This window comes from Macrobrachium rosenbergii, chromosome 2, assembly GCF_040412425.1.
Source record: "Macrobrachium rosenbergii isolate ZJJX-2024 chromosome 2, ASM4041242v1, whole genome shotgun sequence".
Taxonomy (NCBI): Eukaryota; Metazoa; Arthropoda; class Malacostraca; order Decapoda; family Palaemonidae; genus Macrobrachium; species Macrobrachium rosenbergii.
The window spans coordinates 68,200,989-68,213,997 of record NC_089742.1 but is presented as its reverse complement, the minus strand read 5'-3'; the positions used below and the strand labels follow the sequence as shown (position 1 = coordinate 68,213,997).

The 13,009-nt window shown below is 39.6% G+C and overlaps 1 protein-coding gene across 9 annotated transcripts in view; it reads left to right on the top strand.

The window, feature by feature from the left end:
* LOC136848067 (transcription factor SOX-4-like) overlaps positions 1-12,580 on the top strand; it is a 367,604-nt gene extending 355,024 nt beyond the window's left edge. For all 9 annotated transcript variants that reach the window (XM_067120259.1, XM_067120292.1, XM_067120282.1 and 6 more), the window contains one exon: positions 8,675-12,580. In XM_067120259.1, the coding sequence (XP_066976360.1) occupies positions 8,675-9,850 (1,176 nt within the window). In that variant the 3' untranslated portion in view covers positions 9,851-12,580. The remainder of the gene's footprint in view (positions 1-8,674) is intronic.
* Positions 12,581-13,009: the final 429 nt, after the last annotated feature.

The following is a 13,009-nucleotide window of genomic DNA, read 5'->3' as shown; positions in this document are numbered from 1 at the left end:
CTCTCTCTCTCTCTCTCAAGAGCCCGTGCCAGCATAAAGCATATCTATTCCACTATTGACTAAAGTAGTAATCAGTCAATTTTCGCAGGCCAAAAAGTCACAAAAATGTGTGCGTGTGTGTCTGTGTGAATATGTTCGTCCGTTCCTCATGCTCGCACATGTATTATGTACAGTAGTGTGGTCGTGTGTCTCAAAATTCGTATCGCTCGCATGGATGCTGAAAAATTTTGAAGAATTGTTCAGTTTTCTAAGCATTTTTTTTTCATCCCTGCCCTAAATCGTAGAGAAATGATGTTGGGGAGAAGTTGTTATTAGGATGAGTTTTCCTTGTCTTTAAAATTAAAAGCACGGTTCGTGAAAAGAAGATTGATATTAAACAGAAAACTCTCTCTCTCTCTCTCTCTCTCTCTCTCTCTCTCTCTCTCTCTCTCTCTCTCTCCAGCTGGAGAATAACCCTTCGGTTCGCTTGCCACACCTACACAACCCCCCCCTCCTCCTCCTCCTCCTCCTCCTCCTCGCCTGCCATTCGCCTCATCCTAGCAGTTATCAACAGGCTCTTCGAACCACTCCTAGATAGTTATTACTTCTATTATTGTTCATTTCCTTCGCCCAATTTTTATCCGGAAATTTCTCTCCCCTTCGGAGTTAGCTGGATGTCATTTTAATTTATTTTGTTTTCTCATCGGCTAGCGGGAGGAAGGGAGAGAGGACTGTTATTTACAAGGAAGGGGAGGTAGGCCTACGTATGGCGTACAGTAAAACCTACTTTTTTTCGCTATAGTGTTTTTTTTTTTCTCACTTAATTTTAGGGTTAACTTTAGTGTTTTATCGCCGATAAATCACCACTTCCCAAGTTATGGTATGCCTTTACAAGTGAAATCTTGACTTCATTTACAAGTATATGTAACGAATTATTATTATTATTATTATTATTATTATTAAGATTGGAGAAGTGGACGTGATTTTTTCAGTCCCCAGAAGGAACGAAAAACTAATATTTCGTGTGGATCCATTTGTTATTTTAGTTTTATTTGCGAATGCTCCGCTGCCTTTCTCCACTAAATTTTGTCCTTAGAATACTCTCTCTCTCTCTCTCTCTCTCTCTCTCTCTCTCTCTCTCTCTCTCTCTCTCTCTCTCTCTCTCTCTTTACACATCTAGGTAGTTATCTATAACTTCCAGGGAACCATCTTTATTCATCTTTTTTTTTTCCTCCGCATCCCCCCACCCTCATCCTCACGCCAGGCTGTGCCTCTATTCATAACTTATTCCATAACTTTTTATGCGTGTTTTTAGGGCTCCATTTTTGATGGGTGGTTTTGATAGTGCGTTATCGTTTTATTTACGTGGATTGGATGTTTTCATATTATTTTTTAGCTGGTTCGTTCAGTGATGCTTTCTGTAAGAACTGTATAGGTGTTTTGATTTTTATAAATAGTAAGAATTTGGGAAGTGACGCAAGTGTATATCTCGGAAACACAAAAAGGCAAACTTCATTTGGACTTCCAGCTGAAGCTTTACGGACGATTCCTGTAGGCTTATTCCCAACCTGTTATTTGAAATTCTGTTTTATACCTCCATTCAAGTGAAGGCATCGGGACATGGATTTGAGAATTATGGGGTTGTTTCTCCTTGCGTGAGCGGTGGGATTCGCTTAACAACCCAGCCAAGATTGTCTGTAAGTACCAACATTAAGATTATATATCCTCGAGTATCAACTGTTCTTTGCTTTTTCGGCGATTCTTTCTACGAATCGACAGCTACTGCCATCTAGCGAGTTCCCTGTGAGGGGATATTTTGATAATTTACCGATATGAAAATTGAATTTCCTATCACGTTTAGTTAAATTATCGTATGTAATTCTGCCTGCACTTGTGTATGTGTGTATGCATGTGCGTGTGTGTGTGTGTGCGCGTAATGTAGCTTAGATGTGAGTCAGCCAAGCGTTATAATCTGAGCGGAACCAGCTGCTGGCTAAATAGGCTCCACCCAAGCTCCAACTTAGGCCCTCCTAATAAGACTACTATGAACACCCCCACCCCTTACTCCTCTCTCTCTCTCTCTCTCTCTCTCTCTCTCTCTCTCTCTCTCTCTCTCTCTGTCGTGCTCGCATACAGAGAATTTGAAGCTTAATACAAGTTAATTTAAAAAAAAAAAACTTATGGAACACGACGATTTCCATTAATCTGATGACCACATGACTTGACTTAGCAATTTCTTCCTCAGAATATAGCATTTTTTTATATTAAATCAGAAATGTGTTCACATCATCTTTGCACTTCCATTCATTCGTACTTGATCAAGTAAACAAGACCTTGTCGAACGTCATTACGTGTTCAAAGCTGTTTCCTCCGTGTTTCATCATGGACCTCATTGACTGTTTTGGTACATTTTCCCTGGTTTTGAAAAGGACGAAATTACGCGAACAAATAAATTTGTGGTAGTTTATTATCTTATATTATTATTTTTCATAACATTAAAGCCGACGACATTGGCAAGTTACTGCTCTACCATAGCTAATCCCAAAGAAAAAGGAATTAAGGTAAAGAAATAGTTTGGGCCCAACTCTTGAAGTTCCTTTTTTATTTAGTTTTGATTTTATTTTTAGGCTGTCTGTGTGGAATCTTGATGTGCTTCTGTTCATAAAATTGACTGAATAATTATCCATTTCCTCAAAAGTTTGTTTATAAAAGTGACGAATTTCATCTAAACAAGCCATCCAAATTGTAATTCAGCCCTCACTTGTTTTGTTTGTGCAAGTGTGATTGCCATACATGTTATTGATGCCTCTTTTCAAACTTTTATTTCACTGCGTTATTCAGATAACATAGAAGAGACGCATATCAGCCCAGTCCATCCAATCACATTTTGAAGATGGTCTCTCTCTCTCTCTCTCTCTCTCTCTCTCTCTCTCTCTCTCTCTCTCTCTCTCTCTCTCTCTCTCAGTAAAATCGAGAGAGAGAGATACCAAGTCGGAAGTCTTTCCGAGCTGAAACGGAGCTTTCTCTACCATATACACCCTCCAACTCCTCTAAAAGTTCCTACTACTTTTTTATTGCCTTGTGTGCTTATTTCTCTCTCTCTCTCTCTCTCTCTCTCTCTCTCTCTCTCTCTCTCTCTCTCTCTCTCTCTCTCTCTCTCTCTCTCTCTCTCTGTTTTGATCTTAGTTGCAATTTGAAGTTGTTAAGGAATATCAGATGTTAATTCTCTCTCGATACGAATTTTTTTCAGCAGTTAAGAATGACGTTGCTGATATGACACTCTATTTGCTTCATATTGTGTTTATTGTGTCTACGTTGTTGTGTGCGATTGCCCACCTTTAAGCACCCTCTCCCCCACAAACCTCCTTCGAAATCATGTCACGAGTAATCCCTTCGTGTTTGTATTCCTATTCCGTTTTCCTCCAATATATTTTCTTTAAGTCTCTCTCTCTCTCTCTCTCTCTCTCTCTCTCTCTCTCTCTCTCTCTCTCTCTCTCTCTGACAGACAGGAGAAGCGAACTTTTGTAACTTTTTTCGTTCCTGCCCTGTCAAACGCTCGACACGTTTATGTTAACTCTCGGAGAACTTGACTCCCGGCTCTCCTTGTTACACACGCAGTATATAAATTATATATATATATATATATATATATATATATATATATATATATATATATATATATATATATATATGTGTATATATGTGTATATGTGTGTGTGTGTGTGTGTGTGTGTATGTATTTGTATATGTACATATATATGTAAATATTTTGTAATCATTTATCATATTCGTGTATGCGTATAAGGGACGGACTTGTTAAAAAGTATTTTATGATAACATTTAGTATTTCCTTAGTGCTTAAGCTTTATTTTTTCCGATGACTTCATTTATAAGCAAAGTTAGTTTATATTCATCTTACTGGATGACTCATTTCAAGGTATTTAAATACATAGAAATAACAAGAAGTCATGTTTCATAAGTAACGCAGGATATTCATGAGTTCTACGAAGAGATGCAGAGACTCGATGAGAGGAGTCTGGTAACAGCATTATCTTATATTCTTACTTGTATTTTTTGGGGGCTGTACGGCCTCCCCCTCCCTTTCTATTCCCCTCCCAATACTGTACCTCCTACTCTGGGCTTAAGAGGAGTAAACGACGTCTTGCCTTTGCATGTGAAAGAACTCGCTCGTCCTCCTCCATGCCATTTTTTCCTCCAGCCCTTAAGAACGTCGAGGGTGCCGTGCCCATGGAGCAGCCCTGGTAATAAACTTTATGAAAAAGAAAAACGGATTCAACTTGAGAGAGAGAGAGAGAGAGAGAGAGAGAGAGAGAGAAGGAGGTGGTTGTAACTGAGCTTGTCTTAACGAATGCCTGAGTGCATACATTATGTACAAACTCGCGTTTGCGCCCAGTTATTGTGAGTATGGGCTTAGTTATGTGTGGGGGGTAAAGTTTAAATATTGATTTCGTATGATGTATTTTTGATTCGTTAATAGAAGCATACGGAAAATCTGGTCTGCTTCAAAGTGAACCCTATAGTTGAACAATGTGTGTTCAGCATAGGAAGATAAATCAATTCGAGTCTGTTTTGGGTTAAAGCAAATTGGTAAGGAAGTTCACAAAATATATTCCTCCCCTTGAATTAGAAGAGGAGGGGAAGGCATACTTTCACAGTATTTCTGTGATCTTTCCGTGACTTGATAAATATATAAAACATACATATTTTTTTAAGCCTTTCGGAATTGGCGGCATATTGCAGGTGCGGATTTTTATTGTAAAATCGTAATTGCTACAGGTCTTGGGTCAACCACCAATGGCTAATTGTAGTAAAGGCTAAAAGATTCCCTTCGGTTAGTATCAGGTCTGAAGCCGGGCTACCCGTCGGTAGTGTGTACGGGGCAAAATATGGCATAGGCTGAAGAGAGAGAGAGAGAGAGAGAGAGAGAGAGAGAGAGAGAGAGAGAGAGAGAGACCTTCAATTAGGCCTGGGAAGATGACAGTAATAGGAGAGCATGAGAGAGAAAGTCTAAGTTCCCTTCTCGAGCAGAATATTGCAGACGAAAGTGGGAGGCTTAGAGAGTATGGCAGTCAAGGGAAGGCTAATTATATTATTGCAACATCATCTTCCTTGTTTATTATTGTGGTTAGAGACCCTTCATCGATGCAGGAGTGGAGAGAAGAAAGATAAGTTCATCCTGGTCTGTTATTCAACCCATTCTGTCAGACATTAATACACCTTATTTGTTACGCAGCGACTTGTTGAATGCAAATGGTGGTGTTTGTTAATTTTACTTTTTTTAATGCTTTTGTTTGCTTGATGTATACTATTTCCCATATTTTTTAGATCTCCCCAAACAATTCATCTCAGCACCTGCTTTACCCCAACTAAAACATCGTTGGAACAAGGTTGTGCTCCTTGAAATGTAATGTCATTATTAGATGAGTGGAGATTGGTGTGAATGAAGATTGGTGTGAATGAAAGCACGAGAAAGGCATTCGGATTTTTTAACGGAAATGTAATTTTATAAGCGGCGATAAAGGAAAGACTTCTTTTGTTTATGTTTACCAATGTTGAAATTTCTACCGAAGTTTGTAATTTCTGCACTGTGCCTCTTATTACGAAAGCATGACATTTATCTCTTTGTTATCCACAACAGTTCCAGTTACTCCGGGGAAATTACGTATGCATGCACGGGCTCTTGCTGCAGGATACCAGCCCTTAACCTCTCTTGGCTACCTTTGCCATCCTCCTGTCCTCCTCCGGGCTTGAAATGATCAGATGCCATTTTGTCCAGTTTTCGAAAACCATCAAATTATTGGTTTTCTTTCAACAGAACCGAAAATTACTTGCATATCAAAGCTGAATTATGCATGCGCCATTGTTGCATTCCAAAACACAGCCAGCGTTTGATTGTGGTCGGGAGGCATTTTGTTCTTTTTATCCTTCGTCCTGTTTTTGGTGTGCTTTTATCGTTGTTGGTATTAAGGGAACTTTTGTTTTGTTGTTTTTATATTAAGCTAGTTATGTGCCTGGCACACGGGCTCTTGTTCCTAGAACAGCCCGATAAGGAACTCGTCTCTCCCTCTCGTGTGTGTGTGTGTGTGTGTGTGTGTGTGACCAACCTTGGACAACTCTGGCAGTCATTTTGTGAGGGTGGGTTACGTGTCATAAAGTATAAACGGAAGTAGATACGGCCTCCTCTCTCTTCCATATATAGCTAGTTCTGGCTCAATATTTGCTACGGCTGGCGCAGGCCTTCTACCGTTACTGTTGGTGGTGAATTACTAGAATGTTTGTGTGACGCGTACGACCATGCGCATCTGCGCTTTATAGCATCACCATCAAAGGGGTTTACCATGGATGAATATCTTTGTCGTGGAAAATCGAGAGAGAGAGAGAGAGAGAGAGAGAGTGAGTGAGTTCATATTGTTTGCTTTTGATATTCCTGGCTAACTCCTGCGTTCATAGTAAGTTGATTCGAGGTGGCCAGTTAGCGATAGCATTAGGCTTGAATAAAGGGTGAGAAAAAAAAATGAGGCTTGGCGAGGAAGACGATTCACTTCAGTAAACCTTAGAAAAATAGAAGGGACCACAAAAAAGGTCGAAGAAAAAATAATGACGTCAGCACTTGGCCTCCGAAGTGTCGAAACTTTTTTTTCCTCCTTTCCAACTTTTTTCTATGGCTCCTAATTCTCACTAAAGTCTTATTTTGGTCGTTCGTTGATGCACGCTTTTCTTCTCCATCTTCTGATATAGTTTTTCTTCTCGAATTCTGTCAGGAACGACGAACAGCGTCAGGTTCTCTCTCTCTCTCTCTCTCTCTCTCTCTCTCTCTCTCTCTCTCTCTCTCTCTCTCTCTCTCTTTTTAGCGCTTTCGGATTTATCAGGGATGTGGTGTACAGCTTAACAGCGAAAGAGTACGTTGTGGAGTGAAGCATTAGGTTTAAAGACGGACGCATGGATGTAACGCACACGAGCGTATTTTTTTTTTTTTTCTTCAGCATCAACAGCCTTGGTTTTTTGCTCTTCCCAGAGGAGAGGAGTTAAGACTTATTATTTTAATGTGTTGAGTCTGGCTCATTTGATGAAGGGGAGGAATTAAGTTGACTTATGCAGTTTCTTTGGTTATGCAAAGCGTGGCTTTATCAGTCAGCCTTCTTATTTTATCAACAGGTGCTGCTATACCTTAAAGAAGTCTGCTTAATTTACCTTTTTTGATTAGCGAATAATTGTGCATTCTGTACTTTCGAGAGTTCCACCTCCTTGCCGTATAATTGCAGAAAGAACATCCTGGTCATTTGGCGTAGGATTTTTGTAAACGAAAGAATTTCGTTTTATCTCTTGTCTACTCAAAGACCCTTCCCTATTCCACTCCTCTTCCTAACCTTCCCTGTATTGCTTTACCAACCCAGCCCCTCCCTTCTCTCTTTACCTCCTCTTTCTCCTCCTCCCTTTCCATAGTAATCTCTCTCCCTCTGCTCAGCCCATTCGCCAGCTATTCAATATCATTTGTATCATCGTGTTTCCCTTTTCTTGATGGACGCAGTGTTGTCGTTCCTCTTGCCGTTTGGAGGAAGGGAAGGGTAGGCGAGGGATACAGTGGACGGCAAGAAGGAAGGGCTTTGGTAGGGGGACTTAGCCTGTACCAGTAACTTACCTCTTTGTATACCTACCGACCCTCTCCTCCTCTTCCTCCTCCTCCTCCTCTTCCTCTTCTTATTCCCCTTCATAACAACACATTCCATCAGGTTGACGTCTTGACAGCCAACACTCGCAGTGGCCTAATGAGGAGATCCCGGTTACCCCTTAAAGAGACAAAATTGTCACCATGTCTTTTTCATTCTATCTTTTAGACATGAAGGTGTCGTTAAGATTCTCTCTCTCTCTCTCTCTCTCTCTCTCTCTCTCTCTCTCTCTCTCTCTGACTCTTGTCTATTCATTTCCCTGTTTCCAGAAGTGAATACAGGAGAAATAACCAGAGATTGGGAGTTGATATAAGACTTATGAAAATACTTCTTTTTTTCTACTGCATAAAATGAAAATGAAAATTGGAGTTGGAAAATGTACTATTATTCGGGGTTGTGTATTGTGCGTGAAAATTTGTATTTCTTGAAACTATTTTAGAAAATAGCCAAAAAAGTGATAAAGTAATGTAGATACAGTTTTGCGAGGTTTATTGATATTTACGTTCTCATTCTGTGTACCATTATTCCTAGAAATAGGCCTTGGTAACGTTAGCATTTAGACTGTTCTAAAATTAGATAGGCATCATTATTTCTTGGAGCCTTCAGGAATCAAAAGTAACAGAATTAATAACTTTCATAACTTTCATATTCTTGTAGAGGAACCCTTCAACTTCCAATCCTTCAGTGGTCTGGCCTTCTGTTAAGTAAAAATTATCTTTTAGTATATAGCTGAGAACTATTCAGTATTATTTCTAAACACTCTTATCATTCAGTTCCAGAGATTGATATGTAAAATGCATTAAATCTAAAAAGGTCTCTTGACGAAAATCATCTTGATAGCCTATAGCTGGAAAATAAAGATGCCTGATAAGTTGAGTGTTTATTGTGATATATGTCCAATTGTCAGTACATTTTTATGTTATGTACTTTTAAGCCTGTGTTGCTTTTGTGAAATTCGTTTTCCATTAATTGCATAGAAGGAACTCACGATGTTCTTTCTCTTTCAGACAAAGAAGCACAATCCCAACCACGTGAAGCGCCCCATGAATGCCTTCATGGTGTGGTCGCAGATGGAACGCCGGGAGATTGTGAAGTTCGCCCCAGACATGCACAATGCTGAGATCTCCAAACAGCTGGGCAAACGCTGGAAAAACCTGACGGAAGATCAGCGGCAGCCTTACATCCAGGAAGCAGAGAGGTTGCGCTTGCTACATATGCAAGAATATCCAGATTACAAATACAGACCTCGAAAGAAAACCAAATCGGGAAACGGCAATATCAAGACACTGGAAAAGGGTCGGGTATCCAAGGCCAAGGACATAAAGACTAATACTATAGCAACTAACGCCCTCAAGGGCATCAAACTGGCAGCGGCTGACACCACTAGAGCACATTTGACTAGTGGAATCTCTTCTATTAATCACAACAAGTTGAAGCTCAAACTCAAAATCGATAAAAAATTCAAAGAATCGATCCGCAACACCATGTATGTTCCAATATCGCAGTGCACTTCCCCCGCAGAGGTCCCTGCTACTCCCCAGGAGATGCCTGCGTCTCCTGAGAGTGCTTCCTTATATGACTGCCGTATTACCACCACAACTACCATAAGCAACCGCAGCAAGAACAGGACATCATCAGCCTCAAGTCCTCCCTCAGCAAAAGAACCTTTCTTGTATGGTCTTTATACTATTGAAAGTGCACCAGGCCTTACTTCCCTAAAACCAGAGTCCCTCTTGTCAGCGTCAGTCACTTCGCCTTGTGATGATGACGATGACACAGACGAGGACGACGAAGATGATGTTCTATACAGCCGAAAGCGCCGAGCAGTGCGTGATGAGGTCTTTGCGCCAAAACCTCTTCTTTCTACCTCATTGTCAGAAGCGAGAGTGACTGACCCCCCTCCTCCTCCTCCTCCCCCTACAATAAAGTTGGAGCCTTTAGAAATAAAGCAGGAACCTCCAGCTGAGTCTCCACTTGGTGATCTCGATTCACTTTCAGACTTCCTTCAGATCCCCTCTGACGATTTCAAGGTAGAGGTGGATGAAATCAATTCTGATCTCGACTTCGATGCCGTCTCCACGTCCTCTGGATCTCATTTCGAATTTTCGGATGTGTCTGACATGCTGAGTGACATTGGTGTTAGCAATGACTGCTGGGTTGATATTGGCATTATTAATTGTTGAGCTTAATCATAGTTGCTGCGTGTGTTTAGGGTAGTCAGCCAGCCATCTCTGGCCCTTGCTACTGCCAATCTTTGTTGATCTTCAAGCTCTCATAACTGTGAGGAGGCAGCACTTGGGATAGGATATACTTTTTATAAAACTGCACAGTTTTCCGTGACTGTGTCAAGATCACTGAGGTGTTGAGGATAGGACCTAAAGTTTGATATAAAATGTGGTTAAAATAGCAACTGAAAAAAAAAATAAAAAAAAGTTGATGAAAAATGTGTGTTCTAGAATAGTGACGTCAGACGTTTTTGAAGTGTCATTTTTTTATGTTATATACTGTATTACTCTTAGGAATCATGACATTTAACTGTAATCCATTTTAGTCATTATACGCATGTACACTTATGTACACATCCATATATTCTCCTGTAAGCATTTTGCAAGTGCCAGTCACACAGGTGTATTACTCGATGTGAAATAAGGGAAAACGGGGATACTGAAAATATTCTCCACCACCTATGTGACAATACAACAGCTGCAAGACTTGGAAACTGCCAGAAGCATGTTTTTGTTATGTAAAGAAAAGAAGAGAAAATGGAGCGGCTTTTCAACCTGTTGATTTTTCATTCCATCACCATTTTAATCATCTAGCATCACACCTCCGTTTTTGTACAGTAACATTTAAGCGTAAGAAGAATTTTTTATATGACCAACTTATTTGCCAACAGATCGCGCAAGACAAGACAAGCAGCGTGTAGCCCTTATATTTTGAAAGGATTATGTCATAGACATTGGCGTCAGCATAAATGAGGACTCTTGTCTGTATTTGGAATGCTCTCAATACCATAAAAGGGTCTGTGTTTTGGTTAATGTTTGAAAATTTCTTTACAATAGTTGCAGTACTTCCAGTTACATTTATTTTAAAGTATTCTACTCAGGTAGTGACAATGGAGTTACAAGTTTAGTACAGTATTTCACTCCATATTTTTTTTTTAATAAGCGTATGTCAGGCGATTATTTAAGTTGAAAGCTGCAAGGACGATCATTCCTTGCTGATTAGACACTTTCATGCATAAATACATTACATTGCTAAAAGAAAAACATGAGAAGTCCTTAGTTAGTAGAAATTAACTTAGAACCAATGGAAAATGTATTTTCTCCCCTTGGATTTCACTCATTGTTACTTCTTGATGAATCAAATCCACGATCCCTCCTCATTCCAATTCCCCCCCCCTCATCATTCACTCCCAAGGCCCCCACCCCCACTTCCATCCTCTGTCTCTAGTCTGTATGTTCAGGTTATTGTTTAAAGTAAATTACACGTTGGTCAGTGGGGAGCATCTTTGCACAACGCAACGCATTACGATGGGCATTTAGTCTTTTAAAAACGGGAATAAGAAGTAAAGTGTAGTACACAATTCATACAGTACACAACTCAGGGCCTGGGCAAAAGGAACTGTTGTATACATTTAGTCTTTTAAGTCCATAGGTGGCATTAAGGGAGCTATTGCAGGCTCATTCATACTGTGGAAGCATTGCGCATTTTGTTGATTGTGTTTTGGTTCAGATCTAATAAGCGAGTGGCGTCTACTCGTCTATTTTGATTTACTGAATGAGCAGTCAGTAGTTAGCCGCTGCTTTCGCCCCAGTGCCCTCTTAAAAACAAGTTCCACCCAATAAACCACCCGGTTTCATATATGTAATGGCTATATATATATATGGATATTATATAGTTATGGAATTTTTTGTACTAGTGTTAATTTTAATGAAATGGGGCACTGAAGTATATGAAAGTTGTTAGGGGGTTAAAACGCTCCCTAGGTTCTTTAGACGTAAATATGTGAATAGTCCTTGATCAATCATAAGTTTAGATGGTTTTCATTGACACCGTTGGTATAATCAGTTGGCTTCCCTGGATTCAGCAAACTAATGCTTCAGTGCTCATTTCATCATGGACAGCCGTTTTTTCGGATCCACACAGACACAGTGACACATAATATGATACCCTATGTCTTTCCTTAAGTAAGTACAGTCCTTGAGAAAACGTTTCAACAGATACTTTGGATAACCAGAGTCACAGCATAAAAAGAGAGGGTACAGAACTGTTCCCATCAGACATGGGCTTCATTACCTTTATCCATTATGTGTGCAGTACATGGGTATGTTCGTAATACATACACTTGGTAAAGAGGTCGTGTCTTTTTGTTGTCATATCCTGTTACATTCTGTAATAGGGCACCATTTATTCTCATAAAACTGGAGCAGGAATTCGAATTGTTTTGCGCCACATTTGGTTAATCAGATTTGCCAGGCTCCTCTTGGTTTTGCTGCTGACGCTCAAGTCATTGTTCAGTGTTATGGTTTGATAGAAATGCCACAGGTCTTTTAGACATTTTATACATATTAATAATTGCTTAAATGAAGAAATAAAAATGACTGGGGTAGAATTTGTTGTATTTAAAGCCAGACACTGTTTGATGACAACCCCGATCTCCTCCCCATAATATAGGATAATTCATTTTCTAGTTTTTTGTATGTGAATAGGCTAGTTGTACAGTTGTTATTTCAAGTCTTATACCATATATACTTGTGTGATTAAGCTTTCTGTTGAAAGTGAATATTTAGTTTAATTCAGATGGAAGTTCAGCTATGTGTTGAAAACGATATTTCATTTAGTGAGTTTGAACTTCAGTTTACTGGAGCTGTTAATTATGGAGTATTGCATTCTACCCTAAAGACAAAATAACTTGAAATAAAAGTCTATTTCAGGAAGAAATCTTGTTCAGGCATCTTTTAGGGCTAGAATAGCACTGCAACTTCATATTTCAGACAGTAATGCCTTTCGAAGACTTGGATCTTGCAACATTAGTTGTTGCTCAGTGTTAACTTAAATTGTGCTCTTCAGGTCATTGTAAGGTCGGTTAAATGTTCTCCAGCTTGCATTTGCACCAGAGGTTGTTGGCTTGCATTTGTGTCTGAAGCCTGGCTTACCTTTGCGCCTGAGCTCATTTGTTTTCAAGGGAACAGCAACTTGTGCATTGAAAGAGCAATTAACATTGCTTCGTCTTAATATGTATTGAAATTTCTTACTTTATGACTGTTCTTCATAGATTTAGCTCTACTCACACTTTTGTTGACATTTGGCATTAATATTTCTTATGCCATGAGTAAGGT